Raw genomic sequence first — 25,506 nt, 5'->3', positions numbered from 1 at the left:
TTTTCAGCGTTTATTTAAAAAATTAATAACTTCAATTAATTTTTTCTAATTAATTTTTATTGAATAAATTAACAACTTAATTAAAACATACGAGAAACATTAAAATCAAATATTGTTCGTTTTTTTTTTTGCTTTAACATTATTAAAAGTAAAGAAAGTCATTTTTATTAAATCATGAATATTAATTTGCTTATTGAATGCTAAATTATTACCTTTTTGTTTTCTTTAATGTTAAAAATTTTGGTATCACATATATTAAAAGCTAGAGAAAGTGCTTTAGATATAACATAAGTATAAAATATTTTCAAGTATAAAAAACTATTACTCGTATCAATCTATTATATATATATATATATATATACTATAAAAACCTATATACATTATTTGTTATAACTATATTATTTTTAGATTTTTATTTCTCATCTTGATTGTGGTTTAAAAGCTAAATTAAATTCTGCTTTAAACATTTCACGATAGTAGCTTTCTTTAACAATTTCCATTTCGGGTACACCATCTTCTTTACATTTATTCACATATAATTTGTGCATTGACGCTATACTTAATCCATAATCAAGATATTTTAATTCATTTGGATCTTTTGAATTTTGTAATTTTTCCGTGGGAAATGATTTAATATGTTCGCGTATACGATTGCGGACAATTTCACTTTTTTTACTTTTTGGCGTATGTCGACCACGTTGATCGGGACCTATTATTCCACCTGGTGATGAACGTTTTTTATCCATTGCATGTCGTACAAATTTTTCCGACACTGAAAATGTACTTAAAAACATACATTTACAAACAGTTATAAATTCACCATTTATTAATAATGAATATGTAAATGTAATTTGACGTCGATTTTCCCCTTTCATTTCGCCTCGACATCGTGTTCGTTGTTTTGGCGATTCTTTAACTAATAATGCAATATATTGCTTTCGTTGTTCCCATGTGCATGTCTTCCAAAAAACACTATGCAATTGTTGACGTGAAATTTCATTTATTTTTTCATTACAACGCATTCGACAATCACATGGTGGTCCCATTACTTTTGCCGGTACTACTTTTCCTTTAAAAAAAAAAAAAAGATATAAATTATTCATACTTTAAAAAATAGTCTTTATAACTTTACCTCCAACGCCAATATATTCTTCTCCTTTTAATCTTGCATTTTTCTTAACGTTCACCTTCCATTTTTCAGGATGTTTCGAACGTTTTATTGTATCTTTTGCTTTAGTTGACTTAATTTTTTTTATTGCTTTAATTTTTGTTCCCTTTTTAAGATTCTCCTCTGAATTTTGTAAAATTGATGATTGTGATTCGACAATGTGTTCTAGAAGTTTATTTTTGGAATAAATAGATTTTTTTATTGAAATTTTTTGTTTTTTTTTAATAAAACGAAGAATAATTTACCTAATAGTGAATAAGAAGAAATATTACTTGGACCTTCTTCTTGACGTAATTGAACAGAGGAAACAGTCGTTGCCTCACGCCACCATTGTGTTGCTATTTAAATTTAAAATAAAATTAATATTTTTTATTATTATTATTAAAAATTAAAAATCTTTCTAGATTGTAAATTTAAAAAATCTAAAACGGTTTTTGATACATAAAATTAAAAGCTTGAATAAAATTATTTTTGCGAAAAATTGGTGTAAGCAATATTTTTTATCATGAGATAAACTTACTGATATCATTATCAAATTTGTTGTATGAAGTTTGAATTTCCTGTTGATTAAGAGGAACAACTAAATTTCTCTCATCGTACCAAGATTCTTCCCTTTTAAAGGTTTCTTCATCTTGATTCTCAGAATTAATATTTACCACCGCTTGCTCCATTTTCTACTTTACAAATTGATTTTTGCATTAATATATAAATATCTAGTACTGTAATTTGAGATCATCTACAAAAATAGAGGAAACATTTTTTCAAATATAGTTATCTATTATTAAAAAACCTTTAAATTTACATTTTTTTTTTGTATACGAACCTGAATATTATGATGGGCGTAAAAAATGTTTATTCTCTTTTAGAGGTTATGTTCGTTTTCTTCATTTTTTTTCTCCAACAATTGTGTTATATATTTAATCGATTTTCAATCGCATACAAGGTAGATGTTTATTATTTAAGCTTTCTTAATTCTCACGATCACATTGGGATTCACATTTGACGTCACAAATCTCATTTACTCCAAAACTAGTATTCTTCTCATTGCACGTCAACAACGTTATACGTTTAAACTCAAAACACTTCGATATTGAAAACAAAAAAAAAAAAGTGAATTTTATTTATCGAAAAACTTATTTCCTGATGATATTTCTTGTTTTATTGAATTTCATTAATTTTTCAAAGTAAATAAATGTCAAATAAAGTGATTAGAAAGCCACTATATAAACACTGGAAATTGCGTATTGTTTACAAGCGTTTACGTAAGTTTTTAAAATGGGCTGTGTTCTCAATTTTTATTATAATATATTAGGATTTTTGGTTTTTTTTTTAAATAATATGTAAATTTCTTTTATTTTTATGAAAATATTTTAAAACATCAAGTTAATTTTTTAAAATTCTTTTTTTTATCATTTAAAAGAGATTTGATATTTTCCCCGATAGATGGTAGCACCTACTCGCTAAAGTAGAGTAACAAATAGTTTCAGTTTCTTCCACTAGAGTGACAAACAATGAGTTAATTGAATTTTATCTAAAAAAAAAAGAAAAATCTTCCTCTATCCTAAATTTTTTAATGCCGGTTCAAAAATGTCTTTAATTTCCAATAAAGAAAATGATCATTAATTATTTATGAAATTTCGGACATAATGTAGTGAAAATTGTTGTGTAGTGTCTTCTTTTTTTTAAATTGTGTTGTATTGATATATTTTGAGGTTATAATAGTGAAAGGATTTTAATTCAAGGTAAGAAACACGTAAAGAGAATTTATTTGTCTTCATTTATTATTCATTAATGATTTATTATGCCGATTTTGTAAAATGTCAAGTGAACTAATTGTGTTACTATATGTAATTACAAAAATTTTAATATAGTTTATAAAATTTATAATTTGCTATTAATTTCAAGTATAAAAAACATTTATAAATACGCTTTAATTTTAGCTGTACTGATTTATTTTGCTTTTATCTGTACAAATAACACGTGCTTTTTGTTTATTTATATATATATATATATTTAATTAAAAGTTATATAACAATGTTTACATATAGTATTTTAGTCTCAAAAGAGTTCATATTTCATTTGTGTCGTCTGAACTTTTTTGTATTCTAAATTAAAAATTATTTTCTATAATTTTTGAAGGGAGTAAAATTATTTATGCTTTTTACAATGATAGATTGTTACATTCACATATAGGTAACCTTGACGTTCTTGTCATGGTGTTTTTTTGTTTACTTTCAAGGTCTTTTTTTTGAGATTGAAAAAAAATGAAAATATAATATCTCATGATTCTATTTTATAAATTTATTATAATTTTAAATATTCATGAATATCAGCTTTTTAAATAACTATTGTGAATTACTTTTTTTAAAGTTTAATATTTTAAATGTATAAAAATAAAATTATTTATGCCTTATTTTTTAAAGTATAATTTATATAGTTCATATTGTTGAAAATAAAATTTTTTATTTATTATATTTTCATGGCCTAGGGTCACAGAAAAAATCTGATTTCTCTCTAACTCCTTCGATAGCTCAGTTGGTAGAGCGGTGGACTGTAGTTGGTTTGTTAAGAAATAGTAATCCATAGGTCGCTGGTTCGAATCCGGCTCGAAGGAATATTTTTTTAATTATATAATTATAAATATGTTTTTTTTATATTTTCCACAATTTTTGTGAAAATCATTTTTAAGATCTCCTAAATAAATAGTAGAAACAAAAAAAAAATTATTTGATTTAAATACTCGATTACTTGACTATTATATTAAATAAATAATTATTTTTATCAAATAATAATAATTATTTTTTAGATGGTATTTGTTTCAAAAATACAGAAATTATTGGTTCAAATAAAATTTATTTAATTCAAATAAAAATTATTTGGTTCAATAATTATAAATATATTTATTTGATATAATAGTCAAGTAATCGAGTATTTGAATTAAATAAAAATTTTTTTTTTTTAGTGTCACAATAATTTTTCCCAAAGAAATTTTTTTTATTAATTCTGGGCCCTTAATAATTTAATTGCTGACTAATTATTTATTTTATTAAAAAAAATTTCCCTAAATATTTTTGAAAAATAATTTATTAATATTAAAATAATTAACAATAGCAATTTTTTTTTTTTTTTTTTGTTTATTTTTAAATATATTTAAAAAGTTGACATAGTCTTCTTGTGGCGGAAGATTAAGTAGTTCTTGAGTACGATTTCTTACGCCATTGACGGTGAAAAATGGGTTTTCGGGTGGAATAGAACCGTTGGGAACTCGATGTCCTGGCAATGCATTTTCACGAGGTATTTTCACTGTAAATGGTGACATTGGCAAAGCGGTCAATTTTCCGCAACGTTGTCCTTTAAACACACACACACACACAAAATCTACATTCACGCTCGCGTTTCTCTCGTTTGTATATTTTACTTGGAATAATGCTATCTCCAAATATCTTGGCAGTTTACATTTGTGTATATAAAAAATTCTAACTTATTCATTGAACAAAAAGAAAAAAAAAAAAATATTATTTTGATTCAAATAATTTGTTACTTGACTATTATCAAATAAATATTTATTTGAATCAAATAATTTTTATTCGAATCAAATAAAGTTTATTTAAATCAATAATTTTTGTATTTCAAATAAATAAAAATAATTGACTCAAATATTAATTATTTGATGCAAATAAATAATTATTATAAAAAAATTTTTTTTTTATTATCGTCATTATTTAAATCAAAATAAATTTTTTTTCTAAACCAATAGATAATACATCCAGAGAAATGATTTATTTGTACCAAATAAAATAATATTTGAGTTAAATAAACGTATATTTGTCTCAGAGCCTACTAACTTATTTTTATTTGGCGTAAATAAAAATTTTATTTGTCAGAAATAAATTTTTCTTTGGCTCAAATAAATTATTTATTTCAATGAAATAAAAATATATTTGCAACAAATAAATGAGTTAGTAGGCTCGAAGACAAATATACCATTTCTGTATTCAAAGGGATTTGGAAATAAAATTTTCAAATTTTACAAAAGTTTTCAAAAAAAAAAAAAAAAAAAAAAAAAAAATAGTTTTGCAAATTTTAGAGCTATTAATATATATTTTAATTATATTTAAGTAGTGTGCAAAGTTTTCCTTTTAAAATTGTTAAATTGAAAAATGTCGTTCTAAAAAGTGATAAGGTATGTAAATATTTCATTGTTTAACTTTAATGACAATCTATAAATCATCAATTAATTCAGTTTTTCCTTTTTTTGAAACGTATAAAAACCCCTTGTGTTTTAAATCGAACAATTACTTTTCAACAATCATCTTTAAAGTTCATTTGATATTGTAAGTATAAACTATAAATTATATTTATAAAATTTTGTTTCACAAAAAAATTTAAATTTATTTATTAAATATATATATATTTTTTTTTTTGCTTTTTTCATTGATATACATTTAATTTTATAATTGTATTATTCATTTGTTAATATTTATTTATACACCCAGAGAAATGATTTATTTGAACCAAATAAAAATATATTTGAACCAAATAAAAATATATTTGAGTTAAATAAACGTATATTTGTCTCAGAGCTTACTATTAACTTATTTATATTTGGCTGTAAATAAAAATTTTATTTGTCAGAAATAAATTTTTTTTTGGCTGAAATAAAATATATTTGCAACAAATAAATGAGGCTCGGAGACAAATATTACCATTTGTCTGAGTGCGTATCTTATATTTTGTTATTTGATTGTTTATAATTATTTATTTTATTTTCTATTATTTGTTTAGAAAACATACAAATAAAATGTCAAAACTTTTATCAAGTGGAATTTTGTTACTATTAATTGTAACAATTTTAATGTTGATGGCACCTTCAGTTATGGGGTGCATTAAAAATGGAAAAAGATGTAAATCCAATGGAAGTATGGGAAATTGTTGCTCTGGATTTTGTCTACAACAACCACGTCAGAAATATGGAAAATGTCAATAAATAATAATTTATATTGTCATTTGAAAATCTTATAAAAAAAAAAATTAAATGTCAAATATTTAATTTATATATTTTTTTTCTCAAAATTAATAATTATTTAATTAATTATAATATATATTAGAAATCAATAAAAATTATTGCATTCCAATTGTATGTGTTATATATTTTTTTTCTAAAATTCATATATTTATACTCGTATTAATTAAAATTCAATATAAAACAAAAAATACACTATAAAAAAATAATAATAATAATAATGCGTTACTTTACTAAATTATCACATAAATTTTTATTTGGACTAGATAATTTTTATACTTGAATCAAATAAATAGTTTTTGAATCACTTATTTCTGTATATATATATATATATATATATTTAATTGATAATATTTAGTCAAGTAATCGATTATTTGAATCAAATAAATTTTTTTCAGTGTATTTTTTATGAGCTTAGAATATTATAAAGACTACATCCAGAGAAATGATTTATTTGTACCAAATAAAATATATTTGAGTTAAATAAACGTATATTTGTCTCAGAGCTTACTAACTTATTTATATTTGGTGTAAATAAAAATTTTATTTGTCAGAAATAAATTTTTCTTTGGCTCAAATAAATTTTTTATTTCAATGAAATAAAATATATTTGCAACAAATAAATGAATTACTAGGCTCGGAGACAAATATACCATTTTTCTGAGTGTATGAATTTTTTTTTTGCGAAGAAAAAAATATATACACCCAGAAAAATGATTTATTTGAACCAAATAAAATATATTTGAATTAAATAAACGTATATATTTGTGTCAGCACCAATTATAGACTTTTTATTTATTTTAAATAAAAATTTTATTCAACATAAAATATATATATATATTTGAGTCAAATAAAATTTTATTTAAATCAAAAAAAAAATTTATTTCAAACAAATAAAAAGTTTAGTTGAAACAATTATATATCTTTTCTCTGAGTGTAGTATATATATCTAAATAAAACGCAATTTGAGAAATTGTTTACATGAAATATAGGATAATGTATGAGTAAAAAAAAACATGAGGAAAAAGTGATAATTCTTAAAAAACATTGGTAATTAACATTATGTTTTCTGTCTTTATTTTTCCTTAAACAATGAAATTCATTTCGATTAATATATGTTCTAGCGCAGTTTAAATAATAATTAAAACTTACGGTGACGTATCTTAAGTACCATTTTTTATAAATTAGTTTCCTCTTAGCTATATATATATATATATATATATATATATATATATATATATATATATATATATTTATATAATTTTTATCTAATAATCAGTTTTCTAAACGTTTATTCAATGTTGATTAGTATAGTTTTCCATAAATTTGTATATATAATTAATTTCGATATAACAAATGTATAGATCTTATTTTATTGAAGGAGAATAATTTTATGGACAAATTTTTTTTTTTTTTTTTTTTGATTATGTTTGGGCAAAAAATTGATTTAATAAGAAATTTTTATTTGGATAATTCAAATATAGAACACCTTAAGGTACAAATGACTTTATAGAAAATACTAATTTCGTAAAAATTGGGAGATTTTTTTTTTTTATTTATTATTGTAGATAATATAATATAATTATAAAAACAATTTCTTTATTGTTGTATTGAACTTGATGTAATAACAGAGTGATTAGCTGCGTGTAAAAATGGGGGGAAAAAAAAACTAGGGGTCGTGAATAGAATAAATGTAATTTTTTTTTTTTATCTATTTATCGATAGCCTTCGAATAATTAACTGTTATAAAATTGCGCAATTTTCTTAGTATATAAAAGCTTCTTGCATTTCTGTTTCTTTACTTTATTTCCTCAATCTTCGTCAATAGCGGTAAGTACATACACTGCCTTTTATTTAAAACTAGAATTTTATAATAATTTATTTAATTAAATAATTTTATTAATTTATTTATTCATTGTTTATTAATTTTATATATACAATTTGTAATTATAGTGAAATCTCTATAAAAATGTGGAATTTAATTTAATAATAAAATAATTAAAATTAAAAATTAATAAAATAAATAATACCAAAATAATTTAAATTAATTTTTAATTTATTTTTTTCATACTTTTAGAGAATAAAACAAAATTGTATATTTATTATAGTTTTTTTTTTTTTTTTTTTTTTTTTTTATTTGATATTACAGAAATAACGAAAATAAAATGGCCAACTTTAAATCGACTGCTGTTCTTTTATTGATCATTGCATCAATTATAATGATGACAGTACCTTCAGCATTGGCAGAAGATTGCCTTGCCTTAGGTGCACCATGCCAATATACTGGAGAAATGGGCAACTGTTGTTCTACATTTTGTTTACAACAACCAAAAGAATCAACGGGAAAATGTGCAAATAGATCATAAAAATAAAATCTTATAACTGTTGACAAAAAATTGTTTTTTTGCGACGAAAAATGATTTTTTAAAGGTAGTAAATTTTTTATTTTTCACTATATTGATTTTTCTTTTTTGCAAAATTTCAAAAATTGTATTTAAAACTAATGTAAAATAAAGAAAATATAAAAAAAAAAAAAATGGTAAGCTTTGTAAATAATATTAATAATTTTACATTTCTTTGAAGCAAAGAAATCTTTTCTTTCGGTGAAAGAAATGAAAATAAAATTATTAAATAGAAAAATTTCTATTTAATAACGCGTTTTTTTTTGTTTCGTTTTTTTTTCGAAAAAGAAGTGGAAAATAATTTTTTTGTTTAATTTGCGCAAAGTGCTTTCATGAGTATAATGGTTACTGTTTGTTTATATATATACAATTTTATATTGTATAGATGAATTTCAATAATTTCAGAATGCTACTGCCAGGAACGTGGTTTCATTTTGTTCTGGTTGACCGATTTGCAAAACAATTTCAATCGTGAACAAAATGCTATTTGGACGTTTGAATTGTTCGTTGCGTGCATAACGCTCGATTACGCTTTTACAAATGTTCATATATAGCGAGCGAGCGCGGATAATATTCCATCCGAGTTAACGCGACGGATCTCATATCATTCGAGTTATTACCGCATTTATTTCACCGCGTTGAAACCAGCATGAGACCCATATGTACTCGGCAACTATGCAATTCAACCCTGTTAAAAAATTTAACTGATTTATGTTTAAAGATAGTTTCACTATCATAAAATGGAAGATTCCACCTATTTTAGATATTTATATATATAAACATGTATTATATTCCTTTTGATGATAATTTAAATTATTCAGAAATAATTCAGAAAAATTTGATTTTTTGATGCCGTATGGCACTTTTTAAATATTAAACATGAGGGATATAATATTTTTTTAAATACAAGATTAAAACTTATTTTTTTTTTAAAATCGATTACCGGCACAGAAATCTACATTACCGACTGATGGTCAAATTTTTTTCAAAATTAAAAAGAATTCTTCCTCTTCACCATCAGTCGGTAATGTAGATTTCTATGTCGGTAATTTTTTATATCATTATTTTCCTCCCGTTTTACCATCAGTCGGTAATGTAGATTTCTATATTGGCAATTTTTTTTATCTCATCATTTTGCATGCTTTTCTGTGCAGGTAATCGATTTTTATTTAAAAAAAATAATTGTTAACCTTGTATAAAAAAAATATTACTTTTTTTTTTGATTTAATATTAATAAATAAATATATATCTACTCTTGAAAAAAAAACACATACTCTCTTACTGTGAAGATTATTTTTCAAGTATCTTCAACCATGAAGCGAGTCTCGTAAACAATGAGCAATCTAGAAAAGTAATCGAGTTTTTGCCAACAGAGAAAGTTTGCATATATTTTCGCCAATTTGAAAATATTGCCTCACTATAACTTTATTTCTTTTTTTTTACTATCAACATAATGATATATATATTGTGAAATACTATTTTTATTATAGTAATAATCTTAATAAAAACAAAATTAAAGATTATAAAATAATTAAAAAGAAAGGAAATAGAATATAATAATTTAGAAGTGGGTTTTGACTAAGTGTTATTTTATTTTTAAAACTTTTGTGGATTTGACCTACAATCACTATTCCGAATTTTCAGGTTACTTTCTTATTTTCCATTGTGGAAATATCCTAAAATGATTTAAATTTAGGTTATGTTGCCCTCTTACCATATTTTCATTTAATAATTTAATCATGCACCCCAAAAAAGAAAAGATACGCACAGATAGAAAAAGTTTACGAACTATTTGCTGTCACAGCAAATTACGTTAGCTAATATATAGGGACAGCGAACAAATTTGTTGTGGGATCAAAAAAATTTGCTGTTTAAATTTTTTAAAAATTAAAACTGATATTATGTGTATCACAGCAAATATTTTTGTTGTCATAGCAAAAAATTTAGCTGTGGTTACTAATTTTGATAGATCTAATAGCTTTTTTATATCATCATTTTCCTCCCGTTTTACCATCAGTCGGTAATGTAGATTTCTATATTGGCAATTTTTTTTATCTCATCATTTTCATGCTTTTACCATCAGTCGATAATGTAAATTTCTGTGTAGGTAATCGATTTTTATTTTTAAAAAAATAATTTTTAACCTTATTGTATTAAAAAAATATTACACAATATCAGTTAGCATCTGTAAGCAATTCCTTTTTTTTCCATATAATAATGAAATAAACGAAAGTAATTTAAATAAGAAAATAAAATAAAAACAAATTCATTTAGAAAATATATTTGTATAATAAATAAATTCTATAATTTATTTAGATCTTCAAACCCTTTTGTTTTTTTTTAAAAAAAGGAATTTCATTTATTGTTCTCGAACTTCAAAAGCTTCTTTGAAGTGTATATATATATAGGTAGAAGGAAAATGATCAAATCCCAGTGGATTCTAATGATAACATTACCAAACATGTTCAAGAATTTATTTCGAAAAGTGCTCGAGGGGATTAGTAAATTCAAGGGTTGCAATGTTGTATATATAGAATATAGAGTGAGAGAGAAAGAGAGAGGTGGTGACGTTGAGACGTTGATAATAACGTGGTGAGTTTACTACGTGGTCCCTGAATCAACCCCGTTCCATGCACTCGTGACCATCATTTACAACCTAATACGTGTGCTACTTGTATTCCATTATACAATCCATTTAGAAGGCACTAACACGTGTTTCCAAAATCAACCACCTCCCCCTCTTGTCATACACATCGATAACATTTTGGTTATAAAACATTAATAATACCATTTCGAAAACAAATAATAAACTCCCACAATCATCATGGTATTATTATGTCCTTATCAAACATTGACGATTTATTTCATCTCTTCATTTCAAGAGGTTTTCATTCAATTCATTTTCGAATTGAATTTCATTTTCAACTTTCAACTGATATGGAATTCAAGAAAAGGAATTTAGAGTTTGTATAGTCTTTTCTTTTTTCTTTTTTGCAAATCTTAATAGGAAATAGATTTTAGAGAAGAAATCTTATTAAAAGACTCCTGTTTCGGACCTTAAAGTTGTACCCTCGGGAAAATCGAGTGTTTTAATCTCGTTACGCTGCTGACAAAAGGATCGAGAAAGGAAACCTTACGGTTGGTTCTGCACATCGACTTCCTCCTTTATTTTCCTTTGTCGCTCGTTCTTATTAACTTCATCGACAAGAGAAGAGAAACAAAAGGAATAGGGAGAAATTCAACTTCTTATATATATATATATATATATATATACATAGTTTCAAACAGAAGGGTGATTTTAGTATCTCAGTCTTGTTCCTTATATATTATTTTTGAGCATTAACCAATAATATTCAGAACAAAAGAAATGATTTGAAAATTAATTGCAAAAGAATTTGGTTCAACATCAATCCCTTTTTTGGGTATTTAAATTTTTTTCTGCCTCAAACTTCGTTGAGACAAGGAGAATTTTTGTTTGTAAAGTATTTGGGACAATCAAAATTTTGTTGAGGCGAAATAAAAAATGTTTTTTTTTTTTTTTTCAAAATCAAACCCTTTTTTCAGTGTGCAATTTTTAATGTTAGAATTAAAGTTATAAATTAGTTACACACATGCTAAGGATATAATGAAATTCCTAACTTATGTACGACATTAAACGTCAGTCACAAGCTAATTTACAGGCAAGTGACAGGTACAATTACTTACAGAGCCATAAACTTGTAGTATATACCGAGAGTTCTGGGGAAAATAGCTTAGCTTTAGTTTCCTATGTGTTGTGCGTTCTCTTAGTGCGTTTATGGTCTGTATACACATCGCTTGAGTCACAACAACTATCTACGATCCAGTTGTGCTTTGTCGCAGATTAACTTAATAGTTGCTTCATGTCTACTCAAGCGAAATTTTAAAAATTTCTTACAAATGGCAAAATTTTAGCCAATTTTTATTCCATTTACACTTTTATATGTAAAAAAGAAAATGTTTATATTCTTTTTAGTTCTCTGATAACAATAATCTAATGTAAATATCGAAAGCTCGCACAAAAGCCAAAAATCCATAAGATGGAAAGCGCTAAAGCCGAATTGAACAATTCTTTCTAGATAAAGTCGATGTGGAGTAATGGTTGGAAATTCGTAGGATTTAGTTTGAAATCGTTAGATCTTTAGATTTTCTGAACACCATTAGTAATCACTTGATTATTATCTGGGAATAAATTACGATTTACAAAAATTAAAGCAAAAATTCTTGTTAAACATCTAATTAGATATCAAAAAATTATTAAAATTAAAAAATATATTGAATTGATGTTCAATTATAGTTTTGATTTAGAAAGTAGTTCTCTTTTAAAAATCAATCTAATTATCTATTTTTGAACAAACTTTCAGTTGGCCATACTCTTTGCACGGATATGTGGAAAAAAAGTTAGAACCATACAATTTTTATAAAAGTAAAGTTTATAACTTTAAGATACTCGGTAAAAGTTTTGCACAACTCAAATTGTCTTAAAAGCATTGATATCGATTAAAAATATCATCCGTATATGAAGAATAACTTATTTAAACAAGACGTTGAGAAAAAAAGACAATAAAACATAGGATCGGTTTTTGAAAAGTGTAAGATCGAAGAAAAGGAAATTATATTGATACTCGCAACAGGAAAAAAAAAGGAAGTGAATGGAGAAGTAATGGCTCAGAAAGCAGAGGCAATGTGCGATGCAGGTTGGATAGAAGTTTGATAAAAGCATCAATAAATAACCTAAAAGCAACGTAGACCCTTCTCTTTCAACTTTTATTGTTGATCTAACCATGTTAACGCTTTGCGATTTCTTCGCTATACCCAACATTACACAATACATCACGATCCCTTTAAATCTACTTTAGTTCCAATTCAATTTTCAAAGTCTATGAAAACTTCACATGTACTTTTCTTGATTTTTAAATAAAAAAACCAAATTGATTAAAAACATTTTTGATATTAAATATATATTTTCTTTAAATTTATATAATTCTTTTATTTTTCCATATTAATTACATTGGGATTTGTATATATATAAAAATGAAAAAGATATTTATGAGCCATCATTTATTGAATATCAAACATTAAAAAAAGAATTGACATTTTACAAGAGATGTAATTGTTATTTAATTGAGACAATGATAAATTTGAAACGGAAATTAAATGTGAGTGTTAAATGATAATGATTATAAAAAGAGAAATTCTCTTTTGCGAAAAAGATTGCTAATCTTTAGTATAATTAGGTAGCACACATGTTAATTAAGATAAAAATTACAGACTCAAGCCAGTACATTGAAACAACTAGAGCACAACCTGATTGGCATAAAGAATAATGTGACCTTGACTAAAAGTGAGAAAGAACTTTTTTTCAGGTCAAACGAGACAAATTCAACAGTTTATTGTACATTGATTCGTGAACACAAATCACAAATAGAAGATCTCAATAAAATGCTGAATTGGTGGATAGAATTTGATAATATGCTTGAAGAATTTAGATCAACTGAACTCAATATCCAGAATAAAGTACGAAATAAGTTTTTCATATTAGTTTTTTTTTTTGCAAAAACAATTTCATTTTTTCGTTTTTCAAATTGGAAATAACTCCATTTATTGATCAAGTTGTCATGATGAGTATTATCAAGATTTTTATATAAATGACTTTTGACAGTTATCTGATCTTAACTCGATTGTTTGCTGTATGACTCGAAAAACAAAGGATTTCGAGGAATTCGAAGTGGCAGAGGAAAACTGTGTCCACCAAGAACGAAAACAATTCTTACAAAGATCTAAAGAACGTCGAACGATCTTAAAGGATTTTGTGAATGTAAAGAATTTTTATTTTCCTTTAGGAAAAAAAATTCTTTACTAGAAAGGGAATTTTTTCATTTTAATTTTACATTTCTTATATATATATATATACAACAAAATTTTTGGAAAAATAATTTGCGATACACATTGAAAAAAAAATTAAATGCTGTTTTGAAATTGCAAATTTTTTTTTTACGTTTGACCACTGAATTTACGGAAACTCTTGTTTAGTCTTACTTGAAGTCTGAGGAACGGGATCACTTGATAAGAGAGGACAGAAGAATGAGAGAAAAGACACTCGACAAAGAGCGACTGATGGACAGAGCAGCTTTGAAACTCGCTTTAAAGCGGATGATGTGGATAATGGGTGCACCGGAAATTCAGAAGACGTCTAGCTTGACAAAGGAAGAAAAATCACCATCTCAAATCAATATGACAAAAAGCAAAGTTTTATCTGAGTTTACGGAACAGTTGCAAAGTAATTTTTTTTCTAACATTTATAATAATTAGATTATTATTGTCACAACAAAGTAAAACAGTCTACAGACTTTCATCGGACTACTGTCTGCAAAAAGTCTGATGATTTAAAAATGAACAATTTTTTTTGAACCACAACAGTCTGTTGTAAGTCTGCAAACTTTTACTTGAGATTATCAGTTGGAAAATTAATTTTTTATTAAAATTATATTAATAATTTAAAAATAATTTATAAAACATACAATATCTGGTGTCGTAAGAATAATAGGGAAATGTGTTGCATGCAAGGACTAATTTCCAGTTTCCAATTTCGAATTTAAATATATATATATATATATGCATCTTATATATCTAGATATCTGTAGTTTGAAGAGGCACGCAATAGTTTCTAGGAATTGTCGTGACGATATTGAGTTTTCGAAGAGAAAGGAAGATTTGAATCTAATGGTTGAGAAGATGTTGCATCCATATAATAATGAATGTGAATGTAATTTAAAATTTTCTTCACATGCAACTCTAAACAAGTCGATCACTGTTCAAATCGACAATCCTCAGAATGTTTTAAACTCGAAGAAATTTTCATGGTGGAAGAGAACTAAAAATAAGATTAGAAAAAAAAAAAACAAGAAGATGACTCCATATGGAGGAAAGACCGCAAGCGTCTAAAAATATGTGAAGGCGGCATCTTTCAAGTGACTTTTACTTTTTTCTTTAGTTTAGTTCTATACTTATTTTCTAACCTTCCACAGATATGAAAAAAGTTTTATTTCACTTCTACACGTGGCAGAATATTTTAATAAAAAAAAATTTTTAAATTGCATGCACAATTCTTTTTCTTGTTTTTTTTTTTTTTTAGAAACATATATGATTCAAAAAAGAAGTTTTTGATGTTTACAATAAAGCAAAATGTCAATAACGGACAGGAAAGTCAGGAAAATTTTTTTTTAACTTTTCTAGAATTTATGATTGATTAATAATTCGCGAATTCCATGATCTAATTACGCTAATTCTGTGAAGTAGTTGCGCGTAATCCGTGACCTATTTTCGCGAATTCGACAACCTAATTTCGTGGAATCAGTGACCCAGTTTAGCGTAATCCGTAATCTAGTTTTACGAATTACGTGATCAAGTTTCGCGAAATCCGTGACCTAGTTTTGAGTAACCCCTGATCTAGTTTCGTGATTTCCGTAACCTAGTTTCTACGAATTCCAAGACATTATTTCGCGTAATCCGTGATTTAATTTCTGGAATTCCACGACCTAGTTTCGTGATTTCCGTGATCTAGTTTCTACGAATTCCAAGACCTTATTTCGCGTAATCCGTGATTTAATTTCGGGAATTCCACGACCTAGTTTCGCAAAATCCGTGATTTAATTTCGGGAATTCCACGACCTAGTTTCGCGTAATCCGTAATCTAGTTTTGCGAATTCCGTGATCTAATTTCGCGAATTCGACGACCTTATTTCCCGTAATCCGTGATGTAATTTTGCGGAATCCGTGACCTAATTTCACGTAATCCGTGATCTAATTTCGAGTATTCTGTGACCTAGTTTCGCGAAATCCGTGATCTAATTTCACGTATTCTGTGATCTAGTTCCTCCTAATCCGTGATCTAGTTTCTACGAATTCCACGACCTTATTTCGCGTAATCCATGATGTAATTTTGCGGAATCCGTGACCTAATTTCACGTAATCCGTCATCTAATTTCGCGTATTCTGTGACCTAGTTTCGCGAAATCCGTGATTTCATTTCGGGAATTCCACGAACTAGTTTCGCGTAATCCGTAATCTAGTTTTACGAATTACGTGATCTAGTTGGGCGAAATCTGTGACCTAGTTTTGAGTAACCCCTGATTTAGTTTCGTGATTTCCGTGATCTAGTTTCTACGAATTCCAAGACCTTATTTTGAGTTATCCGTGATTTAATTTCTGGAATTCCACGACCTAGTTTCGCGTAATCCGTAATCTAGTTTTGCGAATTCCGTGATCTAATTTCGCGAATTCGACGACCTTATTTCGCGTAATCTGTGATGTAATTTTGCGAAATCCGTGATCTAATTTCACGTATTTTGTGACCTAGTTTCGCCTAATCCGTAATCTAGTTTCACACGTAATCCGTGACCTAATTTCACACATTGGAGTAAAAGTTTAGAATAAGTTATGAAAACATCAGGGTATTGTTCTCTTAATTTTGTTAGATACCTATGGTAAAATTGAATTATGACAATTTGTTTACATGAGTATTTAGAAGATGTGTAACATTTTGGATGTAAAATGAATGTTTGTATTGCGTTAATTTATGTACTGGCCTTGATTGAGTGCAAGAGTAAAAGGAAATATTTACTTTTGAAGGGCAAACTTTTACCGATTGGAATTTTGTACTCAAAGACAGGGAGAGAGATAGGGACTATGTTGACTGTACGCTTGGCGAATTATAGTTGGGGGGGGGGGGTGATGCAATTGAACGTTGATTAGTGCACGTTCAAGACACCTTCATCCTCTTCGTTATAACCACGGTTTTACGTTAATTGCATCCAAGTACGTATTACTAGTTTGCTTATTGTGTCTTTAGTATTTTTTTTTTTTTTTTTTTTTTTTTTTTTTTTTTTTTTTTTTTTTTTTTTTTTTTGCTTTGAAAATGTGTAATTTTTACTTTACTGTTTATATTTAATTGATAAATTCTTTTTGCTTTGTCAGTAAAAAAAAAAAATTTTACCGTATAAGGTAATTATCATTTTTTAAACTAAGGCGTCATTTCTCATTGAGGATTGTTAATGACTATCGTTATTACTTCCAGTGTAATTTTCTCCTTTTTCTCGAATCATAATCATTCTCATATTGCTTACAAAAACTTAGGTAAAATCAACTATACTCGTTCTTCAATGTCAAGTATTTACCTGTATAGTTAGATAGCTTCACTCAAAAAAAAAAAAAGAGAAGGAAAAGGAAGAGAAAAATCGGGACAAGGGAATATCGACGGAAATGAGATGAAGATAGATGGATGAGAAAGAAAATGGTGGAGAAATGAGAAGATACGGAAAAATCTCACTGTCTTGAAAACAACAACTGTACCATTAGCCGCGCGCAACTTCCATTTGTTTTTTTTTTTTTTTTTTTTGTTTTTCGATAGAGGAAAAGCATTTTATTTTTAGACAACAGAAAGGCACTAGATCTGCTTTTTCTCGTGTTAGAAAATGAAAACAAATTACGTGTGTAAACAGCTTGAACTCATTGTTCTTATCGCTTCATGATCCATCTTGTTCGCACGTGTGTAACATATTATGTCTTATATTGTACTTTTCGTTTGAAAAAAGTGTAATTAAGATTTTAAACTTGTATTTTATGTTCATAAAAATTATAATTTATGAGATGTATTTGTTAATATATTTATTATTATTCTTTTTTGATCCATGTATTTTTTTTTTAAGTTTTGCCATTTACATTTTTTTGTTTAAAATGACGAAAATTACAAAATTTTGCGAAGTTTGAATAAATTTCATTGAAAACATTTTCCAATGTTCACGATTAGAGAAGGGCATTATCACGATTGAATTGTGTGTTTGCTCTTTACATTCGCGTAGATGATGTTGGTCACTGTAATTTGCGTGAAGCATTTCGCACACTATGGCGCCTCTCTCTCTCTCTCTCTCTTGTGAATCCGTTAAGCATTAACGGAGAACATGTCAGGATGGCAAGAGGAAACGAAGTGACAAAGCCCTAATGGTTGGGTTTGAATCGTTACAGGAAGAGAACGAAGCGAAATTACCGCGCGCTAGCTTCAATGATTACGAATCGCCTGCTTTCAAATCGATTCATCCAATTAGTGACCAAAATTGCCCAAGACAGAGAGAGGGTTATTTCAAAAATTATCATTATCAACAATTTATTTTTCATTTCCATTAAAGCATATATTAAACAAATTTATGATGAATTGAAAAAAAAAATATCCAACCTCTTTAAAATCAGTGAAAAAGTATTTCACCTATTTAAAATTTTTGAAAATTAGTTTCCACTTGACAAAATTGTATATAAAATAACAAATCTAAGCATTTTGTAGAAATTGGAATAGTATATATAAATATACTTTTTAAAGAGTAGGGAGATTTATATTTTTGTCGAATACGCTCACTCCTCGTTTCACTTTTAGAGTGTTTATTTGAACGTAGGTGGTGCGTAAATTTCATTACCGTAACTCGTTTTAATCCAATTTTACCTCTCTGAGCTTGCGAACATTGTATAAACGCGGGCGCTTCGTGCGATTTCATTTTCCACTTTTTCTGTCTTACACGCGAAATATTCCTCTCGTGAAAAGGAAAAAGGATAGAAAAAGATTGTAAAATAGGCGAGAGGTCCATTTGTGTCATACATATACGAGTTTCCCTCTTGGACTCTATATTCCATTTTTTTTTTCACAATTCTTAACTGTAATGGAGTTTCAACATTTACTGTTTTATAAGCTGATTAAGGTATGGGGGGCATTTCACTCAGAAACTTATATATCTTCGTAGAAATTGCTTGGAATTTGATGGAAACATAAAATGACGAAGGGTATGAGGATAATTCCTATATTTTCTTTTCTTTAATTCAACTTTTATTATGTATGTCCATTTTTTGTTGCGGAGAGATTGTTTCATTTAAAAAAAAAATTAATTTAATTCCACAAAACATTTCCAAAGTTGGTAATGCAGATCATTTACATTGTTTGTATAAGTTTTGTTTCCATTTGTATATATATATTAAGAATCCAACTCCTTTGATTCTTTTATTATGGTTCTTTCGCGTCTTTCCATTTACTGTCCTTTCATTTTGTTTACAGAGTTTAATTTTACGCTCTGTTTGAAAGAAAGGGAAGAAGCTTATTTCCTTCATAACTTTTTTTTCCCCTTTAATAATAGATATATATATTTTTTTTTTATTAAGTCAGAAGCTTCAATTTTCTTTTTTTATTGCATTTTTATAATTTATTTTTTTTCATTGTCACTTAAACAATTAGTTTATTGAGCAATTTATTAATTATAGATTTTATTCTCTTTTGTGTTTCAGATTTTTGAAACAAAAAAAAAAAAACTGTTTTGAAACAAGGATTTGAAAGGAGCTTGGATTTTTAATTTTGTTGATCATCCCCTTGTGGGATTAAATAATTCCCTGCTTCCCTCCTCTCACCATTTTAGATGGAAGAGAATTCAGAAGTAGGATTGGATCGCTATAAGCGTCCTTTGCGTTCAATCAACAATCATCAACCGGCTTATGTCAGATTTTGCAACACCACCCATCGGCATGTGCGCATTTATTGGCTTGATTTTAAGGGGAATACTGTTCGATTTTCAGATCTTTCATCATACGCACAATGGATTGATGTTAATACATTTGTTACACATCCTTGGATATTTTATGATGAGGAAACTGGAGAGAGGTACGTTAAACATCTAAGGAAAAATTAATATAAATTGTTTTTTTTTTTTTTTTATTATTATCTATAAAAGATGGAAAAATATAAATTATCCCTTCCCCATTCCGATGGAATTAAGAAGTAGCGCCACCTACTTCTGTTTTACCGACAGAACATAGATTAGAAACATATATATTAAAAATCGTTTGAGAAATTTAAAAAATTCTCCGCAATAATATATAATTAAATTGAAATAATTATTTATTAAATGATTATTTAAATAATTTATTTAAATAATTTACTGTCGCTTATAATATTTAATATTGCAATTGCAGATTGCACGCAAATTGCCAAGATGTATTTTATCCCGAATATCGAGCAATGATTGCAAATAGAATTCAAAGGGTTAATGTTGCAATAACATTACCCGTATTTAGTTTAAAGAAACTTTGTTTACGAATAATAAAAAAGCAATTAACAAAAGATCATGATGCATTTCTTTTGGAAATACCACGAAGTCTTCAATATGAATTAGCAATAATGCATCCACGTTTAGGAGTGAGTTGAAAAATTTTCTTTTTAAGTTCAAAAATAATTAAAAGAACATTACAATTTTTTTTTCTTATATTAGTTTTAAATTTTTCTCTTTTAATTTTTATAAACAGACTGGTGAAACATCATCCAGACATCGAAGTGGACATTCTTCGATCATGAAAAAATGATTAAAAAAATAGTATTTTAATTAAAAAAAAAAAAGATTTTAGAATGAAAATTGAGAGGATTTTTTAATGAAATTTTCCAATTTTAATTTTATTAAATAGAATTTTTATTGTAAAATTGAAGCTGCACATTATTATAAAGAATTTTTTCTTTTCAAAAATAGTTTATTTACAAAATGAAAGAGGGTTTTTGTTTATAATTAAAATGAATGTTCTTTATGTGAAGTTTTGCCTTGCTTTTCTTAATAATTTTGAGAATCTTGTTTTTGCTACAAGAGTTTTCCTGTCGCCGGTATAAGGTATTGTTTTTAGAAGCATCCTCGATGTAGAGAAAAAAGGAGAATGAAACGAAATAGGAAGCAACAGACGAAAGGGAACAAAAGAAAGTATAGAAAATGGTAAAGAAAAAAAAAGAAAGGAAAGGAAAAAGAGTGGTATAGCAGAATCAATATTAGTATTTGTTTGAACACGACGCGTCTCCAATTCCGATATATACCAAAGACACAGATTGAACTAGCTTTCGGCATAGTCTCGCAATATTCTTCTGCACTATATGCAACTATACGCCAATACTAACCATAAAACTTTATATTACACTGAAAAAAAAAAAAATTTATTTCATTTAAATAGTCAGTTACTTTACTATTATCAAATATTTACTTGAACCAAATAATTTTATGTTTTAATTAAATAAACTCTATTTGAACCAATCATTTTTTTATTTATGATTAAATAAAAAAAAATATGATAATTTTCATTAAAATCACCATTATTTTAATGATATTTTCCACACAAAAGCTTCTTCTTTTTCTTCTATAATAGCATTACGTCAACAGCTTTTTTTTCCATTTTCTGCAGTTTTCTTTTGGACGATCGTTTCGATATGGCCATACCAATTTTCTTATAAATTCCTTAACCTGCCTGAAAAGGTAGCTTTAACCCTCTAGAGGCTATAAATTTTAAAAAGGTTCTATAGTCTCTATATAATATTCTTATCCAAATATAATAGACATTGTTGAGAATTAAATATTGAAAATATTATTTTTTTGCTTTACTAAAAATTATTTCTAACTTGAAAAAAAATCATTAATTTTACTAAATAAGGTTTTATAAAAGATGCGTATTTTTTTTATAATTCTACGCTAAATTTTATTTTGATGCCACCTATATGTAAAACTATGTATATATAGGACGTTTACATTACTTAACAAACTGAATGAGAATCTAGATAGCCCAGCACACAATTAGTTACACTTCTTCACGCCTGGAATTACATTCTATCGATTAACTAATTAGACTGTCAGGTACAGAGTTCTGGAAACAATTTATCGTATTCTCAATTAAATTGTCTTTAAAAAAAAAAATGTGTGTAAAAGTTTCCTTGAATTCTAAATTAATTATATTTGCAATTTCGAAATATTAATTTCAAGAGAAATAAAATGAACGAATGCAAAGAAAGATTTTCAAAATTAAAAATGGGGCACTTTATTGCAGGTTTATTAGATTTCATTTTGGTTCATAGAATCATAAAAATATCATCGAATTTTTGCAAAGAAGAACTTTCTAGAAACCGTGTTCTGCGAGCTATTTCGCGAATTTCGTGTTTTGAAATCGCGAAATCCGTGTCTTAGTTTCGCGAATTTCATAATCTAATTTCGCGTAATTCGTAATTTAGTTTCAAAAATTTTACGACCTAATCTCGCGTAACCTGTGAACTAATTTTGCGAATTTCGTGACCTAGTTTTGCAAAATTCGTGATCTAGTTTATCGAATTTCGTGATCTAATTTCGCGGAATCCGTGACCTAGTTTGGCGAATTTCATGATCTAGTTTCGCGTAATCCCTGATCTAATTTCGCAGAATCCCTGACCTACTTTCGAGAATTTCGTGACTTTATTTCGCGTAATTTGTGATTTAAATTCGAGAATTACACGACCTAGTTTCGCGTAATTCGTTATCTAGTTTTGCAAATTACGTGATCTAGTTTTCCGAATTCCACGAGCTAATTTCGCAAAATTCGTGATCTAATTTCGCGGAATCTACGACCTACTTTCGCGAATATTGTGATCTCATTCCACGAATTGTGACCTAGTTTCGCGTAATCCGTAATATAGTTTTGCAAATTACGTGATCTAGTTTTCCGAATTCCAAGACCTAGTTTCGTAAAATTCGTGATCCAATTTTACGGAATCCGCGACCTACTTTCGCGAATATTGTGATCTCATTCCATGAATTGTGACCTGATTTAGCGTAATTCGTGATCTAATTTCGCGAATTCCGGGACCTAATTTAGCGTAATCCGTGGGCTAGTTTCGCGAACTTCGAGACCTACTTTGGCGAATTTCGCGTAATCCGTGATTTAAATTTGAAAATTCCACGACCTAGTTTCGCGTAATCCGTAATCTACTTTTGCGAATTACGTGATCTAGTTTCGCGAATTCCACTACTTTATTTTGCGTAATCCGTGATCTAATTTCGCGATTTCCATGACCTAGTTTAGCATAATTCGTTATCTAATTTCGCGAATTCCGTGACCCTAGTTTAGCGTAATTCGTGATCTAATTTCGCGGAATCCGTGACCTAGTTTGGCGAATTTCGTGACCTAGTTTCGCGTAATTCCTGATCTAATTTCGCAGAATCCTTGACCTAGTTTCGTGAATTTTGCGACCTTATTTCGCGTAATCCGTGATTTAAATTCGGGAATTCCACGACCTAGTTTCGCGTAATCCGTAATCTAGTTTTGCGAATTCCACGACCTTATTTCGCCTAATCTGTGATCTAATTTCGCAGAATTCGTGACCTAATTTCACGTAATCCGTTATCTAATTTCGCGAATTCCGTGACCTAGTTTAGCGTAATTCGTGATCTAATTTCGCGAATTCCGTGACCCTAGTTTAGCGTAATTCGTGATCTAATTTCGCGGAATCCGCGACCTAGTTTGGCGAATTTCGTGACCTAATTTCGCGTAATTCCTGATCTAATTTCGCAGAATTCTTGACCTAGTTTCGAGAATTTCGCGACCTTATTTCGCGTAATCCGTGATTTAAATTCGGGAATTCCACGACCTAGTTACGCGTAATCCGTAATCTAGTTTTACAAATTACGTGATCTAGTTTTGCGAATTCCACGACCTTATTTCGCGTAATCTGTGATCTTATTTCACGGAATTCGTGACCTAATTTCACGTAATCCGTTATCTAATTTTGCGAATTTTGTGTTCTAGTTTTGCGTAATCCCTGATTTAATTTCGCGGAATCCCTGACCTACTTTCAAGAATTTCACATATTCTGTGACCTAGTTTAGTGATAGCCGTGATCTAATTTCACGCAATCAGCGATTTACTTTCGCGTATTTTGTGATCTACTTTCGCTAAATCTCTGATCTAGTTTCGCAAATTCTGTGTTCTAGATTCACGAATCCGTAATCTTATTTGACCACTCAGATTCGTGAATATACGTGATCTAATTTTTGGGATCATTAATTACATATTTGATTGCAGTTTTACAAAATTTAAAATAACGTATCCAATGTAAAAAAAATTTTTTCTAAACGCAACAAGATGGTTATCCTTTGATTTCAAGGGTTTTTTTTGTTACGTATTTCGTTGTGGAACATATGCATAAAGTCAAACACCACCATCCACCTTCCAGTTGTTCGCAGGTACTTGTAATCTATAGTAGCAAATATATACGCAACGGATCAATCCAGATTAATTGAGTTACGGTTTGTGGTTTTGTGGTTAGCCAGTAACCGCAAGAACATCCATGTGGTGGTGGTCGGTACGACACCGCGCGTCGACTATTTCTCGTCAGGCGTATATCGTACGAGGATGCGCTACTTGTATTGTAACGGATTTTAGCTTGTCCTGTACATCATATAGGGGAAATCACCTCTCTCATATACAAATATAATCATAATACTGGAATTATATATATATATATATATATATATATACATATATAGAAGAGATTTTATCCAAAATGCATCGCGAGCTAAATTCTAGGTGCTGTTGTTATAATTGATGAAATTAATTAACAGTTCATAATAATCATAGTCTCTTATGATAGTTCTCTAAAATTCATTTGTATGCAAAAATTATAGTTACTTTTTTCCTTTAAGAAAAATATTTAATCTCAAAATATCTAAAAATTTTAACTATACACAATTATAAATAAAATTAATATCATCTGTATATTAAAATTGAATATGTAAAATTGTTTCTTTATTGTCAAAAGCGTTATACACCTGAATATGTTCTATTTGTGCATATCGTAATATAACGCACCACATGCATACATGGATATTTTAGATGAATTGCATCGTGAATGATATTTGTTATGGAATTAGTCGTGACGAATGGAAAGCCGCTTCCTGACTGGTAGCCACACGATAAACCTTCACTGATTACCTTGGTGACTGTAATACCATCGTATAACCATACGACGAACGATCAGCCAATCGTCATTGCTCGATAATCCGATTAAACGATATACCAATGGAAAACATTGA

The 25,506-nt window shown here is 27.5% G+C and overlaps 3 protein-coding genes, 2 long non-coding RNA genes and 1 other non-coding gene across 9 annotated transcripts; 5 read left to right on the top strand and 1 right to left on the bottom strand.

The window, feature by feature from the left end:
* Positions 1–341: 341 nt before the first annotated feature.
* On the bottom strand, positions 342–2,338 carry LOC127280756 (uncharacterized). Its single transcript, XM_051304002.1, has 5 exons — positions 1,992–2,338; positions 1,689–1,904; positions 1,414–1,506; positions 1,133–1,333; positions 342–1,069 (listed from the first exon to the last, which is right to left on the bottom strand). The coding sequence occupies exons 2-5, from the start codon at positions 1,837–1,839 to the stop codon at positions 420–422; spliced, it is 1,095 nt and encodes a 364-aa protein (XP_051159959.1). The 5' UTR covers positions 1,840–1,904; positions 1,992–2,338; the 3' UTR covers positions 342–419.
* On the top strand, positions 2,295–24,609 carry LOC127280761 (von Hippel-Lindau disease tumor suppressor). Of its 4 annotated transcripts, none has more exons than XM_051304010.1 (4): positions 2,295–2,430; positions 19,934–20,303; positions 20,615–20,837; positions 20,945–24,609. In XM_051304010.1, the coding sequence occupies exons 2-4, from the start codon at positions 20,062–20,064 to the stop codon at positions 20,999–21,001; spliced, it is 522 nt and encodes a 173-aa protein (XP_051159967.1). In that variant the 5' UTR covers positions 2,295–2,430; positions 19,934–20,061; the 3' UTR covers positions 21,002–24,609. The 4 variants fall into 4 exon arrangements, with proteins under 4 accessions (XP_051159967.1, XP_051159969.1, XP_051159966.1 ...); XM_051304012.1 differs by having other exon boundaries at positions 2,340–2,430; positions 20,219–20,303; XM_051304009.1 differs by lacking the exon at positions 2,295–2,430 and adding an exon at positions 2,660–2,910.
* On the top strand, positions 3,689–3,782 carry Trnay-gua (transfer RNA tyrosine (anticodon GUA)). Its single transcript has 2 exons — positions 3,689–3,725; positions 3,747–3,782. It is a non-coding gene; the product is annotated as a tRNA-Tyr (tRNA).
* Positions 5,427–6,303, top strand: LOC127280764 (uncharacterized). The gene is made up of 2 exons (XR_007842871.1): positions 5,427–5,502; positions 5,954–6,303. It is a non-coding gene; the product is annotated as an uncharacterized LOC127280764 (long non-coding RNA).
* On the top strand, positions 7,854–8,734 carry LOC127280763 (uncharacterized). Its single transcript, XR_007842870.1, has 2 exons — positions 7,854–8,021; positions 8,341–8,734. It is a non-coding gene; the product is annotated as an uncharacterized LOC127280763 (long non-coding RNA).
* LOC127280762 (uncharacterized) lies at positions 14,672–15,566 on the top strand. Its single transcript, XM_051304013.1, has 2 exons — positions 14,672–14,891; positions 15,246–15,566. The coding sequence occupies exons 1-2, from the start codon at positions 14,696–14,698 to the stop codon at positions 15,554–15,556; spliced, it is 507 nt and encodes a 168-aa protein (XP_051159970.1). The 5' UTR covers positions 14,672–14,695; the 3' UTR covers positions 15,557–15,566.
* Positions 24,610–25,506: the final 897 nt, after the last annotated feature.

This window comes from Leptopilina boulardi, unplaced genomic scaffold (assembly GCF_019393585.1).
Source record: "Leptopilina boulardi isolate dan_hultmark-lab unplaced genomic scaffold, ZJU_Lbou_2.1 LbouV2_249, whole genome shotgun sequence".
Classification (NCBI taxonomy): Eukaryota; Metazoa; Arthropoda; class Insecta; order Hymenoptera; family Figitidae; genus Leptopilina; species Leptopilina boulardi.
Note: the sequence above shows the minus strand (reverse complement) of the source record. Positions and strands in the feature narration are given on the sequence as shown.